Genomic DNA, 19,125 nt, shown 5'->3' on the forward strand with positions numbered 1-19,125 from the left:
AGGGTAGAAGATTTCGGCCATATTGCCCAGCCCTAGTAAAAGAAAGACCATATCTGTGATTTTGATTCAGCCCCAACTGCCTGTCTTCTACTCTGTCAATAATCAAGCCAAACAGCCAATCAAATGTCATAGTCAGTATTCAAAGTGACCAATCAAAGGTGTAGTTGACAGTGCATAGAGAAGGTTGTGCATGCCGGAACGCAATTGTGCAGACCTAGCAGAAATGCTGCTCACAAGGATGGTTTTCTGCTCACAGCTACTTCTTTGTGTGCTCATATCACTTGCAAGCGCCTGGTTTTTATATCCGCCAGTTTTGAGATGAACTAAACACCAAATGCAAGTCTTTGGGCATTGAATCAGCAGTAAAAGATACTCTGCTCAACAGCAGAGTGTGGTCATTTTCACAGAGTGGATTATAGAGAAGGTCACGCACAACACACTACAAACTGTCTGGAAGTCTGCAGCTGGCCTGAATATGTGATTGGTCCAATGCCAGTGTGGAAACAAAACTAAGTGTTCAATTGCTTTACCGTTTAACTGAAATCAAAATGTATATTTGTTCCAAAATCAGTATGTCCAGTAACCTGTTTTGGACTTATGTACTTGTTCAAAAATCTCTTTCTCATGCAAAGAATAAATGTAAATCATAGTTTCCTGTAGTGACAACACCCATAACATTGTTGACCTCCTTTTCTCTCAATATAAAACTGCTGTTTTTGTCAATGTAGTCTGGTGGCTTTGAAGAAAGCGATACAACCGCTTCAGTTCCCCACTGGATAGGCCTGTCTGTCACCAACGTAAAGCTGTGAAAATATTCACCAAATATAGTGTACACTTAGACTGACATAGATTTTTTGTGTGACTTTCGGTCTTAGATCTGAACTGATCTGTCATCCACAGCAGTTCATGCTTTCATCCCAGTAGTCTGCTTCTCCAAACTGGAAGCATACCAACCACCAACCAAAGATATAGTATATCGTTAGCCTAATAGCATAGTTGCCTAAGTCATATTTAAATGTTTTCGGAAATCAAGAAAAAACTAAATTTTTAGCAAGCACATTGTTGATGATGATGTCATCATCAAGAAACCTATGTCAAATCACAGTTAAGAAAACTAGCATTTGGTGCTAAAATATACATCATCATCATAATAATCCGTAGCCAAGTGGCTGTAGGTGCAATATGATGTTTTCACCAGTTCTTTCCATTTTGATCGATCTTCTGCAGTTCTTGTTGCATTATACAATGTCATATTCGTCCAACTTGCAATATTCGAGAGCTAGTTCTTTTTAGGTCTTCCTCTTCCTTGTTTTCAAGGAATCATCCATCTCAGTAAAGCTATATGGTTTCCACTTTTCTGTACAATTTCATCTTTAACACTTTCATTAGTTCAGTGTGCTGCATATGGTATGAGCAAGATCTTTCTGAAGCACTTCATTTAAAACGCATTCACTCGTCTTTCAGTATCTGCGTCCAATGTCCATTATTCACAACCATATGTATAGTTGGTATCACAATGGCCATCATAAACCGTATCTTTGTCTTGGCTGTGATAGCTTTACTAACCAAAATGTTTGATTTGAAAACATAAGGAACACTACTGGGAAGCTACAGAATGAAAGAAAACCAGAATAAAACAAAAACAAATGAACCCTTTATCAGTAAGTTAAGTGTTGACTGTATGAATGACTTAAATCACTAACTGACCATTTTGGTTTATTGAATCAGAATTGTAAGCTATACAGGGCTATAACTTTCTCCAGTTAGTAGCACACAACAGAAAGTAAATAAAAAGTTGGCTCTCAAATGTCACCCGCACGGGGACCTGAAGCCGAGACACACTGTTCCCACAAACATACGAAATTTACATTTTTATCCTCCTTTGTAAACTGGAAAAAACAATATGCAAAGTTTATATTTCCTCATATAAAACGGAGGAGATTATCTGCATGCATCTAAATCAGGGGTGTCAAACTCAAATACACAATGGGCCAAAATGTAAAACTTGAATAAAATCGCGGGCCAACATTGAACAAATAAACCTTTTAATATATACCAAACATGTTTTGCTTTAACACTGAATATAGAACCAGCAATGCTTATAAACATACAGTATATAACTAAATAGTGCAGACATGCAAATCAAATTTCAAATAAAAAACACATCAATGTCATTAATTTATTAAATAAAAATCGTATGCCTCTTTTCTATTTGCATCCTTCTGATTTAAATATCAAAATAAACTTTTTCAACAGGTTAACAAATTCTGCCTTTCTTTTCGGGAATTTTTTGGAAGGGGTAGCTCTGAGACAGCTCTAGCTTGAGGTTGCTATGACGACTGGAGCGCGTTTCTGGGTCCTGTCCTGATTGACGCGCCCAAACAACATCAGGGCATTGTGGGATTTGTAGTATAAGCGGTAAATGCGCCGTATAATACCGGCGGGTCAGCTTTTATAGTACAATAATAAGATAATAATTTGGTATTGCCTCGCGGGCCAGAGTTTGACACCCCTGATCTAAATTAAACATTTTGATTTGATTCATTTAACTGCACTCAATTTCATGGCAAAGATGGCAAATATCATGATGCTACTCACCTGAGAGCACAGTGAATATGGCAGCGAAGGCGTTGAGCTTGAGGCCGTCGATCACATTACCAAAGTGACACACCTCTATTGACATGAGGATGCCCCCGGTGGCCAGCAGGAGGATGTACAGGCACTCCGCAACAATGCACAGCCACAGCACTCCTATGGAGAGAATTGATTATGGCAAAGGAATAGCAAAGAGGAAGAAAAATCTATTCATATTGTGGGGGTGGGGGTGAACACAGCCGAGTGAGAGATGAAGGGGGTGCAGTGATAGGAATTGAAAGAGGAGAGGGATGGGGGATGGGGAATTGAGGACGAATATGGGTAAGTAAGGTCGAAAGGAGAGGATAGGGACTGGAGAAGGAGGATGGGGAAAAGAACAAGATGGAGAAGGTGGACCAGTGACCCCCTCACCCATATCATTAACCTTCACAGTCAGAGAGAAAAGATATATGGTCTACCGAGGGACGCACGACATCCTGAGCTCAGGCCGGAGTGAGACGTAGGACAAAATATCAACAGATTTAAACACCGGTACATGTAAGCTGTGGTGTAATTACATATATCACCCAAGGGCAAGTAGTTATTGTGTGGTGAATTAATCACAAGGTGGACTAAAGTAATATGCCTGTTACCCAAAATATCTCAGCATGAATTATACATGGAGTTACATCCCTCAGCTTAAAAGGTCTTTTTACCTGCTCTAAATTGAATTCCACACAAAGATTTCTTTAATTACATTCATAGGAGGGGGGTGGAGAAGATTAAGGAAATGTTATTAGAGGACATTTAAAAGCCTAAAAAACAGGCAGCAATTAAGTGCATTTAGCAAAATTTCGTCCTGTCATTTTGCTATGATATATATATTATTTTAATTATATGATACCAGCATGTTGTAGACATTGGAGCTGAAGGAAAAGAGACGTTTTATTATTAAAATGTAAATAGGGTTGAGGGATGACAGGACTTAATGCTGTCTATACACACTGGTATCCAAGCTCTCATTTCAATAACATGTTATGGTAATGATACATGAGTTATCATGAATTCATACATGACTTAATGGATGAACGGGACAAAAAACTGACGAGTCACAGCAGTGTCCATGTATTGTGTTCAATGAGTGTTGTAATCATGATAAATGACACATCACTTTTCCATGACTCCATCATTATGTGGTCCTTCAATTAAAGCGATGACACTGATAATTAACGTATGATTAATGGTGGTGAAGTTATATGTGTCAGAGCCCGACTGATATTTAAGTCAGCCGATATTTTTGGCTGATATTGGACTATCAAAAATATAGGTGTTGGTGTTAATGCTTTCCAATATGCACTGATGTGAAAACTTTTTTTTCCATTTACAAAATATAATGAAGAAAAAGAACCTTTATTTAGAAATGGTGTCATGACATAGTTCATCCAGCAGGGGGCGCTACAACATACAATCGACAAGTAGCCCAGAATCGGAGAAAAAGAGATGCTCCAATCGATGTTAACGAGAGCCCACTAATACAGGACTTTTTGGGGCTGATATTAGGGAGTAAAAAGTTTTGATACCGATATATCGGCCAATAATCATATATAGCTTTAACCATTAGTGAGGTAGCTGTTACATATCTTTACCACATACTGTATATACAGTCATGGGAAAAGTTATTAGACCACCCTTGTTTTCTTCAGTTTCTTGTTCATTTTAATGCCTGGTACAACTAAAGGTACATTTGGTTGGACAAATATAATGATAACAACAAAAATAGCAGATAAGAGTTTAATTTATGAGCTGATATCTAGACATTTTCCATGTTTTTCTTGATAATGATTTTGTTTATTATCAATAAAACCATGGAAAATGGCTAGATATCAGCTGGACGTATAGTCACGGTGACGTCACCCATTGTTTGTGGACTTGAAGCATCAAGCTCAGCATTACGGCTGTCGCCATCTTTGTTTTTTGAAACCAGGAGAGACCATATTTATCTGGTGAGGAGCAAGGACAGGTGTATCTAAAAATAAACTCTGAAGGTCTTGGAGTGTCTTTGAACAAATGAACAAAATGTTCAAATTAACTTGAGATCCCTTAGTTATGTACATTTCTGATATTTTAGTACTGCATGAATTAATTCAGGCCTCAGGTTGATAATTAATGCACCCTTCCCATAAAGTGTTATCGATCTCTTTATTTCAGGGTCACTGTCTGGCTTTCTTTAAGGAGAGGCAAACACTGAGCAAGCAGCTTTCAGACCTGTAAATCTAGAATGTTCTCAGCTATTAACACGTCTGGTGCCAACCAAACAGCACTTTCAGACGCAGGCCATAAAGAAGATTCCCCATTGTGCCGGCTTTGCTTTTTTACACTGAACCAAACAACACTGGCCTAAAGCCGCCCCGGAGTGTGATTTTAGATACCAGCAAAAGAGGTGTGACATGTCCGTGTCTAGTGTGTGTGCATGCCAGCTGTCCCTTTGATACAGATGTTGATTCTGCCCTGTTACTACCTCCGCTGCCAGCTTAACAGTGGAACGGCCCTGTGTAAAAAGGTTTGTGGGCAGGATTAAAGGATAAAGTGTTATTCTATATTTTTCTTTTTGGCAACAAATCCCATGAAAAGCAAACAATTTGTGACTTCCCTGGCCTCTCTATGGCTCTCAGCTCCCACGAAAGAAGGGAAATCCTTTAAAAACAACATAAAAGCTAGGCAAGAATCATTGGCTTTCTTTTTTTACTTTTTTACCCTTTTATTTGTCTTTTTTTTAAATCTCTAACTCTGTTTTGGATTGAGTTTTTATTACTATTTTATGCTATTTTATTTTATTGTTTTAAGTATTTTATTGTTTTCATTGTTTTTATTCATACCTATTTGTGTGTGATTTATTCTATTTTAATAACTGTACAGCACTTTGGTCAACTGAGGTTGTTTTTAAATGTGCTCTATAAATAAACTTTGACTTGACTTGACTTGACAAAAAAATATAAATTCATACTTGAAAATGCCTAGTCATTTCATAAAACAGCTGGGTACTTTTGTTCTTTGGAAACATTACTCGAACAGGAGGGAATAGTACATTTATTGGGCACTAGTTTCAGCGGTGCATTCATTCACATCAGGTGCTCTCCTGGATTTTTACAGCAGCAGGACACTGATTGGGGATTGATTTATGAAAGAAGCGTATCACCCAAAGCAATGGTGTGGCTTATTAGTGGTTTTAGTCTCATGGTAGCATTTCAATACCTTGTTCTGTAACCACAAACCCTCATATTTAATTATATTCCTGTCAGCCTCTGCTGTACTTTGCATAATGTACTGGATCAACTATAAGAAAGCTCTTCTCATTGCTCATGTAATAACTGGAAGTATGGTCATGGAAAAAAATATTAGACCACCCTTTTTCTTCAATTTCTTGTTCATTTTAATGCCTGGTATGCCATAACTAAAGGTACATTTGTTTGGACGGATATAATGATAACAACAAAAATAGCTGATAAGAGTTTAATTTAAGAGCTGATATCGAGACATTTTCCATGGTTTTCTTGATAATAACCAAAATCATTATCAATAAAACCATGTAAAATGACTAGATATCAGCTTTTCCATGACTGTATTTTCAGGCAAACAAAAAATGGTCAATGGACAATAATAGAGCTCAATGACACAAAGGAACAAGATATGTTCGGAAATAGCTTTGCACTTGTTAGTAAGGTACTTTCACTGTGGTTGTTTTATTCCTCTCTCGTGGGTTTCATTCTCGACAATAAGAAAAATATTAGATATGACCCAGCCTTATCCTGTAAGCACAGGGAAATCATCTCCCTGTGCCAGGCCACAAAGATGTTTACAGAAACATTGCCTAGAAAATTGTGACAAGTATGGATGAGATCTGTGCAGCTACTGTGTACCTTGTTCTAAGCTGACTTACAAAAATAACACCTTTTAAATGAATAATACTTTGACCAACAAACTCTTCTTGGCAACCTTGGCAACCCAGCTTTCATGTAGACTGTAAATGAAATGAGTGGGATGCATGATGTATTTTTGTAGGCCAACCCAGACTTTAGCATCTTGCCAATGGGATTTTTCCATTGTTTTTTTGAATATTGAAGAAAAAACACCCTGTGGCTTAATAATTATACAATTTGTACAATTACAACAGTCCATTTATGAATTTCGCATAGTTGCTCACAGTGTGGCCTTCAGGAACATTTTTTGCAGCTGCCAAAACGTTATCCTTGTTCCATTTAAATTCTTTCACTTTCACAAGCCTACATTTAATAGACTACTCTGCTATAACTGTGCCATTCTAACAAGTGTCTGGCAAGTTAGGAACTTATAGAACGCTATAGAGAGCAAACATAAATGACGTATTTTTGTAGGCCAACCTGGAAGTAGCATCCATGCTACCATGGGGTCTATTGAGAATTCACCTATGGGATTTTTGCATTGGATTTTGGATCATTGTAGAAAATAAGCTGTGTGGCAAACACACGTTTAAGAACTCATTCCTGTGGCACGGTATTGGAATCAGAATAGAACTGCCAGTGCTGTTAGATAAAGTTAGCCAATTTACTGGAAAACTCAGCAGTTTAATGTGGAGGTGAGATGAAAAAGCCACCATGGGGAAAAAAAGCTGTTGGCTCGGGAGAAAATTAGGTTTTTGGAAAAATGTACCAACTCTTACTTCATTGGATGTTGGCAGACAGATTGTGGATCTGGGACAGAAACTGGTCTGCTTTATCTAACAGGTGAACCTGGTGGAATTTACTGTTAAAGCCATTATAATCCCCAATAACAACTCCTTCATGGCTTTCCACACTACATTCTCAATAAGGTTGGTTTCTCAGCAGGAAACACAAGTGCTCAACAGACAATTGCTGGAAAATGACAAAAATTAACAAATCATTTTCTGTTAAATTCTTGCAGAAATCTCAGTGAAACCAAATGACGGCGTGGATTTTTCTGGAGGGATTTTGCTCATTTTTTTCAATTCTCAGGTAAAAGAAAAATATCGAATTAAGCACTTCATTTGTAACAAATGATATCAACCCAAATGCTGTTTCCAAACATAATTGAGCATCAGAATGGTCCTCATTTGTTTTAAACCCTTAAAAACTTAAAGCTTTTCATCCAGTGCTATAATCAGGTTAAAATATTCAACACTCACCCCTGACTTGGTGCTCTCTATGAGTGAAGATCGCTAACATACATCTATAGAGTTTCAGAGACACAACAGTCAGTCTTCACAAATCTTAGTGCAAAATATAAGTGCAAGACAGGCAAGCTATGTGGTATCTCACAAAAATGTTTACAATTCTGCAATTTCACAATGTCATTAATCCTTTGATGCACAACATGGGTCCAAAATGACCCGCATTCATTTCCCATTTTTTTATTACAAGAGATCATTATATCCATTTTTCCTTTCATATTTTATGAAGAAAAATATTTTTTGTATTATTGCATCAAGTTTACACACATGGGTCAAAAATGACCTTGTAGTGATAAAATAAAGGGTTTTTATTCAAAAAGTAAGAAATGAAAACAAAAAATTAGGATGTATGATGATCAAAAACAAGTTATTTGAGGAAAACCTGGAATATTAGAATGATGAAATGAATTTATTGCAAAGATATAGAATATAAAAACTTATTGGAGTCACTTTAGACCAGACCTGGGCATTGGGCGGCCCAGAAATGAGAAATTAATACAATCGCAATGCTTTTATTTTGGAGGCGATTTATGTATATCTGAGTTACCCTAGTTACCGAGGTACCTTGTGAATCCACCGTAAGAGCTAACAAACATTAGCATTAGCACTTGAGCAAACAAGTACTTTTACTATAGTTAAGACAACAAATATAACCACTAATATATATGACAGAAGAAAATAAACTTTAACAAACATTGTTCCTGTCAGCCAGCCACTATAGAAGCCTTTTTCGTACTTAATATCAACTTTATATGAGTTGCGGCGCACTCGTTATTATTTACCGTTCGTTTTTCATTTAACCGTTCCACCTGTTATTTCCTGTCACAACCTTTCAAAATTAAAGCACCCGTTTCACACTGGACGGCACCTTTTCAAAATAAAAGCATCACAACATTGTATATTTTCTAGGTGTTTTACAAACATAACATGTATTCCTATCAGTAGCAGCTCAAAACCAGATAATTAACTGTATTTTATAAAGCAATTAAATTAATATTGAGCAGAATTTAGTTCAGAATTTTGGTCCGGCCTCAGCAACCTTCGTGGTATTGGTCATGTGGCCCTTTGGGAAAATTAATTGCCCACCCCTGCTTAAGACCCATGTTGTGCATCAAAGGGTTAAGCATATGCTTTTATCTAAAGTGACGTACATTTGTTGACTGATGGAGAGTTCATGCAGGACTGCTTGGTAAAAGTGGCAACTCTTTTATTGTGCGGCCCTTTGCTGGCTCTAAATGGCCACTCAGTCACTAAAACTCTGTACACCCCTGCTATAAACGGATCACAGCACGATAGAATTACTTCAATGTCACCACCAAGCTGACAATGATGTTTAATGTCTGAGAGAAACCTGTCGTCTCAAAGAAACTTTTAGCAACCGCAACGTAAAAGCTCCGCCGGTGGGGTATTTACTGACATATTTAATGTCGTAGAACCATAGGTGAAAATCTCTTAAACTTGTATTAACCACAGATCTTTTTTCAGGCAGCTTAACAAAAACCCATTAAAAAACACCATTGACTTCGTGACAAGGGAACTGGACGTGCAAAAATGCTGACTCATTTCTGAGTTTTAGGACTCATTCCTGCAGCACTCTATAACAATGCCTGCCTTACAGAAAAATAACTAACATGAACACAGTGTCACACTGAATAATGAAGTGAAACAAAATGACAACTCAGTTTGATTATCAGGCTAATCACTGAGTAGGAGCAGGTTCCAGCACAAGACAAAGGCTAAGGGAACAGATTAGAGATGGAAGTGATTGATTTGTTGGAACACCACTCTACTTATTACCTGACAGTTAATCCACAGCTCTGTGGTGCTATTGATTTGACCAAAACACTGTAATACCCTTGGTGTAATGTTGTTCACTTGATGAAATTTGCTGTAAGTAAGGTTAATTTATTTGAGGCAGGGATACTATAGGCTAATGCCTCTGTATAACATGATCAATACTTTTATTACAAGCCACCAGCAGTAAGCCTAGTGATGTGGCTCCAAATCTAGCTTTACAGATAAAATAAATGTGGCTCTTGGTGGCTGACAGATATTCTAATGACTGATTGGTACGGGTATTGCCAGTGTTTCATCACAGTGACAAAGGATCTTAACTCCCTTTCCCAAAATGTCAGTCCAATGGTCACCACAGTGATAAGCAGCTTACTAATGGTGATCTGATCAGAATGCAACACTTACGTTGAGCCAAAGATTTCGGGTGTCTCATGACTCTTAAAACTATGTGAGCAGAAAAGTACACTTTTCATTAGATTGCTTGTTGCGTGTTGTTTTGTGGCTGAATTTTGCAAACATCTTTTAAAAAATTGCAGCGTGGTTAGGTTTATGCAACAAAACCACTTGGTTGAGTTTAGGAAGCAAAACTACATGGGTACCCTTAAAAAAGACGGATATATATATATATATATATATATATATATATATATATATATATATATATATTCTCTCTCTCTATATATATACATCTTTTTTAAGGGTACCCATGTAGTTTTGCTTCCTAAACTTAACCAAGTGGTTCTATATATATATATATATATATATATATATATATATATATATATATATATATATATATATATATATATATATATAGTTAGGGAAAAACAGATAAAGGGTTCGGCTTGAATAACATTTTTTCTGGACATAACTTCCAACAACAGAACACATGTCTCCTGGTTGAAAGTCCTGGGTTCGTTTGGGCTATCCTCCTCAACTCCAGCCCGCTTTAAATGGGACCTACATGGTTAATTTTAGCATTACATTACTTCATCAGCAGACAAAATTTCTAGGGATAAAATTCCAATGCATTACTTTGCATAGAAATCATTCCCAATGTGACATTAAATGTGACCTAGAACAAGACATTGACTCTTGGTTTCACTGGGGACATGAACATCCACCCACCCTATATGGACATTGTCGTTCTTTATACTCCGTATCCTCACCTCCGCCTTTGCTTCTACTACAGCCACTAGAGGGCGCCACTTTTCACAAAATGTATTGATGAATTAGTGATGGGGTATGTTGTATGCCTTAGGGCTGGGCGATATGAACCAAAAGTCATATCCGATATATTTAGACTGAATATCGATATACGATATATATCCCGATATTTTTTTATCGCAAAGTGAGAGCAAATGTTCAGTCAAAGTCAAATGTGACATGTCACAAGTGATTTTATTGAAAGCATTTATATAAGTGAAAATAAATACTGTATAACAGGAGTACCTTTAAAAAAAAAAAATCAAAGCTCCATAAAGTGCACATTTAAAAAAAAAAAAAAAACCTAAATAAAAATAGCCTATGAAATAAAATAAGCCAATCTTTTTCTGAATTAAATATATTTATATGAGAAAAGAATGATAAACATTACAAAAGAACTAAATATGACAAGCCCTAGAAAGGGCAGCATTTATATAGAAAGAAATATATATTTTTTAAACTATATCGACATATGTGATATGGTCTAATTCCATATCACATTTAAAAATTATATCGATATATTTTTTATATTGATATATCGCCCAGCCCTAGTATGCCTGTCAGTGATAATATCTTAAAACATATACGTACCTCTTTCATTTGAAGGTGCAACATAAAGGAAACTTCTGCAGTTTTCACCTGGAAAAGATGAATATAGACATGTAATTGACAATCAGCGACAGTGTAACCACTGCTGGAGCATGCTGATAGGTGAGACAGGAAGTTAATCTGTATTCCATCAATTTCCCAGATTGAGATAGTCACAGGTAGCCTATTTAATTTTGTGTGACAGATAAAGCTGTGATGTAAAATAAAAAACAACTACTTGATCCAATCTGTGAAGGGATTTCCTTTGTGTGTTTGTGCAATAACAATAGCTTCCACTTCCCCCAGCATGTGCAAATCTCCTTCCTCAAACCCAGCTTGTAGCAGTTCTGGCCAAAACAATTCCAGCAGAGAATGCGGAGACAGACACAGTTACTTGGGAAACATTTCCTGGATCCTAAACTGGGGGACCATGCAGTGTTTGGCTGGTTTATCTGGATCTAGCCATTGAATCAGTTCCATTGCATTTGCATTTTATGTTTCTGCAAACCACTCATATGTTGACAAGTACAAATATATTAGATGTTAACATTTTTGGAGCCACTGCAAAGCCATGCCTATTGTGACAAGTGGCACTGCTCATTAAAAGACGCTGCAAACACAACTGCAACATGTTGTTAATATTTGACAATTTTAAGCACTTTCTAAACATAATAAAAACACTTCATTATTATCATTATTACAGTTATTATTAGGTAAAAATAGGCTTATAAAAACTTCCAGACAAATCTTACTAAGTAAGATTTGATTTTTCTGCTAGTCAAGTCATTACGTTTGTGGTTGAGATGTTTTAAAAAATGTATCTGCTGATTTACAGACGTCTCTTTCCCAATGAAAGTCTGCGGGAATTGTAATTCCACCATTTGGCCACTATGTCAAATTAGTTTTAGAGCCCGGTGCTCTTCCTGTGGGCTTGGTTGATTCCCTGGATCCTATCAAGGTACAATGGTATAGCCATCAGTGCCAAATTTCTTTTTGAAAAAACAACAACAAATTGACAAATGACAATTTCAAAGTGAGACTAACTGGCATGGCCACTTTCAGTGGGGTCCCTTGACATCTGACCTCTAGAAATCTGAATAGAAACGGATCATACGGTTCTACGGGTACCCAAAGGTCTCCCCTTGATAGACAAATATCCATTATTGTAAGCATTGATTTTAAGAAGAAAAAAAATATTCAAGGTTAATCACAACAAATAGTGTAATTAAATTTTTTTTAATTGATTGACAGTTCTGTTTGAGTTGAAATTTAAATGAGATCATTAACTTAAATCGAAAATGTAAAGGGATGGTGGATATAGCAGAAAATTAATCAGAAGCTATACTTGGAGTTTTTTTCTTTTTAATCAAAATGACCAATATCTGGTGTCAGCTTCTCACATATTAATAACATCATAATAATCATAATTATTTATTATTATTTCTATTTCTTATTATCTGACATTAATGTACAATGCAATCTTATTCTCAGTTGACTAAAACCTCGTGATGAAAGTCGATAAAAAACAGTTTTTGTATTAAATACCATTAAAAAAAACATTTCTAATATTTTTTACGTAACTTAAAAAAAAATCTCATATTGCTCAGGATGTCTAAACATGGTTATTATTATTATTATTTTTTATGATGGAGGATATTACTGGAAGCAGGACTTATTTTTATGGGTAACTGGATCGTGTTTCTCCGTGACGCACAGCCCGCGCGCCCCGCTGCGCTCCGGTCCCACCATCAGCTCCGGTACCTTTCTTTTCTCTAATAAACTTACTGGTCATGTTGATGTTCTGCTCACAGGAGAACCAGATGCCGGTGTGAAACTTCCTCATCACGTACTTATCCTCGCCGGTCTCCCAGATGTACTGCACCAGCCGCGTGTCGTTGATGTTGGAGCTGTTGAACCTGATGCAGAAGGACTGCTTGGTGGTCCCCGGGCCGGTACAGAACGGCTTCACCACTTTCCGCGTCCCCTCGCACCAGTAGCTGGTGGTGAGAGCCGACACTGCCAGGAACAAAGCGAGGAAGTTCAAGGTGAGAGCCAGCGACGCTCTCCGGCGCCGGTCTATCCCCATAACGGCGACCGGAGGAGTAAAGACGCTTAACTTAATCCCTCGCCTTGTACAACAAAGGATTCTGGCGGTTTCTCCTCCTCAAATATTCATAATCCGGTTATTCCCGTTAATATAAGCGCGGCTAATTATCGCGGCGCGTCTGGCCCCGACACTGTGCCTGTCACTTCTGCTCCTCCAGTGCTGCTCACTCTCATTTTGTAGGTACACCCCCCCCCAACACACACACACACACACACACACACACACACACACACACACACACACACACACACCTCTTCTCAGCCCCATGTCTCTGAGGAGATGAGCTCATGTGGTCCTCCAAGGGTTCTTGATGGAATTTCACTACTTCAAAATCATCATTTAACACTCAACAGAAATATACCATTAACAAATGTAGCTTTTTAAAAAAAAATCTTTCTTTCGTCAGAGGTCTTACGTCCTCGTAAGTCCTGTTGTTTCCAACGCAGCTGCTTTTATTTTAGGAATGTTTTATGCCTCAGAACCTTGAAACAAAGCAGAATGATGCAGCTCATCACTCACATGCGTCAGGGCAAGTGACTCTTACATAGGCTGGGGTACAAGACACTACAGGACATAATTGGTGTTCTCCAGGGCTTTTAGCTTTAATTTTATTGTTTAACACAATGGCAACAGGTCGCTTTAACAGTAGGCTGTTGAGTCATTTTAGCAGGGCCGGAGCCACATGTTGTAAACATTTGGTAGCTTAGCCCATATCTGGAGGGGTGGGGTTTACCATAAAACATTATATTGGAAGAGCAAATAGTATTTTTTATTCAAACTCAAAATTAAATGGACATTTCCATTGGAAAATGTAGATAATATGTGCAGACTGAACATTTAACAACGTGGCAAGCACTTCATTAAATAGTTAATGTATGCTGAAAACAACATTTATTATTCTGAGAGCATATTTATTATTACAACATATTTGCCACTGACAACTAGTAATACATAAAGACCGTCTGGCTGAGTAAGAGCAAATCTGTGAATTAAACAGAAAATAATTATAAAAATAATATAATCTGTATATTAAAAAACATATTAAGCATTAAAGCTGGAGTAGGCATTTTATTTTTTTGGCACCACTGTGCAAATATTCCATAATAACCTTTTAGCATATTGTAATTAGGGTGGTTGGAGAGAAAACTAGACTTTAACACTTTTTCTTGACTCTTTTTTCAGGCTTAATGTAGCATCGTCTGTTCTGCACACGTGCTGGTTGCAATAAACCAAGATGCCAACAGAGAAAATTTCAGTCTTAAGGCTTCAAAAAAGGAGTTCACAAGGAAATGGTTCATGTCACAGTGGCTTTAATTTTAAAAAAAATGTAATCTATGAGTATACTGCACACCCTAGCTCACAACATTTGAATTACACATATATATATTATATATACTTATATATTATATATCCCAATGATACCAAGACAAACTGCTTACTTCCACTTTAATAATTTAAATCCAAATTATACAATAAATGACCTGAGTCCAATAAATGTAGCTCTATAGGATTCATGATGTGACTGAAACTGGAATAAGAGGTTGCAACAAATATCCCATACAATACAATATAAACAAAAGGTTACATTATGTAACTCAATTATTAATATATATGTATATATTCAATATGTGAACCCACAAACCTCAGCAAATATTTGTAAAAAATCCTGCATAAATACATAACTTATCTTTTACGTCATAACATCTGAGACCTCTTGCAGACTGCTGACAGCTAAAGTTTATCACTCGACAAACAGACCCTAACCACCTCCACACAATGGCTACCCGGGGAATAGCTGTGCTGGTGTTGGGGCAGGTCAGGGTGGGCAGGACGGCTTTCAATCAGGGACAGGGATCGAGTGAAATCTATGGTCAAATTGCTGGAAGTGTGGAAATATCGTATACCGAAATATATCGTCTTGGGTTTTAATCTTTATGCAATTATTCAGCTTGTCTGATGACATTCGGCACGTGGTGATTTCCATCAGCAAATTCCTCCGGCTTCATGCAGTAGATATGAATAAGGGTGCGAAAAATTGCTATGTGTGTGTATGTGAGTGTTGGTGTGACATGGGGTGTGTGTGGGTTAGAAGGAGGCTGTCGGGGAATTGCAAACGTTTGTCCCGTGAGATTAAAAGCCATCATTCTCTCCTCCTTGCCCTCCCCCTTCTTCTGACCTACACCACCCTATTACACACACACACACACACACACACACACACACTGCATCACGGCAGCAGTTTCATGCTGCTGTACCCCTTGAAGCGATACAATACGGTCGGTCAATTTCAGCCCCCTTCTCATTCTTCCCGGCGTTGAACTATAATCATCATAATTAATATCAGTGATGTATGCACTGCCTCTGCTTCCCATCACTCCCACAGGGCACCAGGGATAATCAATAGTGGGTAGCAGTGTCCACTGTGTATGGATGTGACATGCACACTGTTTGATCCTGCCTCCTCAGGCCTGTTAGCCTGATTCACGGCAGGCTGAGAAATCTCCCGCTCGCTCTCTGTCACCTTCAGGTTGATCTATACTGTTACTGTAGAGGAGGGAGGGCTCCGTCTCTCGCTGAGGGCTAATGCTTTGCTCTTTTTGTGCCCCAAAGCCAAAGAAGAAAAACTCCAAGGACGGCCGGTGCCATACATCCTCATCACAGGTGACCTTGCGGGGCACTGACATGAATATGTGTAGAAGCAATAGAGGCCGAAAGATAAATATTGGAGATGTTTCATGTGTGCGGGTTTGCATAGTGGGCTCAGGTGATGGACTGTCAGAGGAAAGGTCGCTGCTTGCCAGTGAGGTCAACGTGTGCTCAATAGGAGAGTCATCACTTTGTCTTTTCTAGTATCATCAGCATCATAAACATTGGACTCATTTGTATACATTTAAATTCTTATCTCTTTCATTGGATGATGTGTTGGTTTCTGGCAAACACCAACTAACATCCGACTTTTGTCTTCGGTTAGAAAGGTTACAAACATTCATTCCCAAGACAAATGACTGTGCAGTATGTATCCATTCTAGATCCTATCAGAGTCGCAAGGATCAAATGGTATCATATAGTAAAGTACACTGTGGTGAATATACAGTAGTGTTCAAAATAATATAAGTCCAATGTGACTAACCAGATTAATCCAGGTTTTTAGTATATTTTTTATTGCTACATGGCAAACAAGGTACCAGTAGGTGAAGTAAATTCTCAGAAAACCAACAAGACCCAGCATTTGTGATATGCAGCTCTTAAGGCTGTGCAATTGGGCAATTAGTTGAAAGGGGTGTGTTCAAAAAAATAGCAGTGTGGCATTCAATCAGTGAGGTCATCAATTTTGTGAAAAAACAGGTGTGAATCAGGTGGCCTCTATTTAAGGATGAAGCCAGCACTTGTTGAACATGCATTTCTCTTTGAAAGAGGAAAATGGGTCGTTCATGACATTGTTCAGAAGAACAGCATACATTGATTAAAAAGTTGATTGGGGAGGGGAAAACTTATAAAGAGGTGCAAACAATTATAGGCTGTTCAGCTAAAATGATCTCCCAATGCTTTAAAATGGAGAGAAAAACCAGAGACACGTGGCAGAAAACGTAAGACAACCATCAAAATGGATGGAAGAACACGCAGAATGGTAAAGGCTCAGCCAATGATCAGCTCCAGGATGATCAGAGACAGTCTGGAGTTACCTGGAAGTGCTGTGACGGTTAGAAGACGTCTGTGTGAGGCTAATCTATTTACAAGAATCCCCCGCAAAGTCCCTCTGTTAAAAAAAAGGCATGTGCAGAAGAGGTTACAATCTGCCAAAGGACACATCAACTGGCCTAAAGAGAAATGGAGGAACATTTTGTGGACTGATGAGAGTAAAAGTGTTCTTTTTGGGTCCAAGGGCCGCAGACAGTTTATGAGACGAGCCCCAAACGCTGAATTCAAGCCACAGTACACAGTGAAGACAGTGAAGCATCATGATATGGGCATGTTTCTCCTACTATGGTGTTGGGCCTATTTATCTCATACCAGGGATCATGGATCAGTTTGCAAATGTCAAAATACTTGAAGAGGTCATGTTGCCGTATGCTGAAGAGGACAAGCCCTTGACATGGGTGTTTCAACAAGACAATGACCCCAAACACAGTAAAGTAAACGAGCAAAATCTTGGTTCCAAACCAACAACATTGATGTTATGGAAATACATCCCTATGATATAGTAATAATATACATACCTTAATCCAATTGAGAACTTGTGGGGTGACATCAAAAATGCTGTTTCTGAAGCAAAACCAAGAAATGTAAATGAATTGTGGAATGTTGTTAAAGAATCTTGGAGTGGAATAACAGCTGAAAGGTTCTATTGACTCCATGCCACACAGATGTGAAGCAGTTATAAAAAACTGTGGTCAAACAAATAAATATTAGTTTAGTGATTGACAGGATTGCTAAATCCTAGAAACAAAACAGTTTGTACAAAATAGTTTTCAGTTTGTAAAGTCAACAGCAGAAACTGCTGTTTTTTTTAAACACACCCCTTTCAACTAATTGCCCAATTACACAGCCTAACAGTGTGCATATCACGAATGCTGGGTCTTGTTGGTTTTCTGAGAATCTACTGCACCTACTGGTACCTTGTTTGCCATGTAGCAATAAAAAATATACTAAAAACCTGGATTAATCTGGTTAGTCACATTGGACTTATATTATTTTGAACACCACTGTATGTGGTGTGTTTCTAATATGGTGATGAATGCAGGTTGAAAGGCCCCCCCCCTTTTTTTTTTTTTTTTGCCTAATGGCCACTAAGGCCATTGATTGGTTTGACCCAACCCCCTTCCTGCCCATACTACAGGCAACCGATGTGATTTGCATGGCAACATCACTTTTCATGACAACAGCCTGAAACATGGGAATACTTTCTATCTTTACCATCTATCCCATATGAGGCGAACACAGCATAAATCACAGCCTGCAGGCCAGCTGGTTAATGGAGCATTCAGGTGATACTCCTCAACTCATTAAGTTGGGAAATTTCATGTCAAATTTGTGTTCAAGTGGTCATCAGTCATTGGTGCACTTTAGTACACACGGCAAGAAACTACACCGTTTTCTACTCCATTATTTCCACTACAGTATGGGAATAATGGAAGTAAGGTATGAACACTGCTGCTCTGCCTATATAAAGACTGTTTATGATAACCCCATGTCCCTTCCAGTTACATCATATTGAACAAGTCCAAGTCATATGATTTATATCTAATGGCAACTTTATGGCAATGCAGAAAGTAGTGTGCAATTTATGCAGCAAGGTGAAAAGCAATGGTGCTAAGGTTATAGCGGTCTGACTTTCATGCAGGAGCCTGGATCCATATCTTAGACCTGCAATTAATGCTTACGCTTTTATTACTCTAACCATGATCTTCTCCTAAGCTTTACTAAGTGTTCTAGGGTGCTTTCACAACCCTAAGTTTAATCCGCTTCAATAGAACTCTGATAGGGTTAAATCCTTGTTACGGTTTGTTTGGTCGCTTGTGAACGCTCTAATCGTAATGTGGTGGGGGAAAAAATCGGGACAGCATAGTATTGCAATGTTTTGCGTGGCAATATTATATCGATTCATTGTCGATAAGTATCGATATTTAGCGTT

General features: G+C 38.0%; 1 protein-coding gene across 1 annotated transcript in view; it reads right to left on the reverse strand.

Moving 5' to 3' along the window:
• Window positions 1-13,629, reverse strand: part of gsg1l2b (gsg1-like 2b) — a 32,246-nt gene extending 18,617 nt beyond the window's left edge. Inside the window, exons 1-3 of the mRNA XM_059325415.1 lie at window positions 13,172-13,629; window positions 11,390-11,437; window positions 2,599-2,751 (exon numbers count right to left, since the gene is read on the reverse strand). Coding sequence (XP_059181398.1) covers window positions 2,599-2,751; window positions 11,390-11,437; window positions 13,172-13,472 — 502 coding nt within the window. The 5' untranslated portion in view covers window positions 13,473-13,629. The remainder of the gene's footprint in view (window positions 1-2,598; window positions 2,752-11,389; window positions 11,438-13,171) is intronic.
• Window positions 13,630-19,125: the final 5,496 nt, after the last annotated feature.

This window comes from Centropristis striata, chromosome 21 (genome assembly GCF_030273125.1).
Source record: "Centropristis striata isolate RG_2023a ecotype Rhode Island chromosome 21, C.striata_1.0, whole genome shotgun sequence".
Taxonomy (NCBI): domain Eukaryota; kingdom Metazoa; phylum Chordata; class Actinopteri; order Perciformes; family Serranidae; genus Centropristis; species Centropristis striata.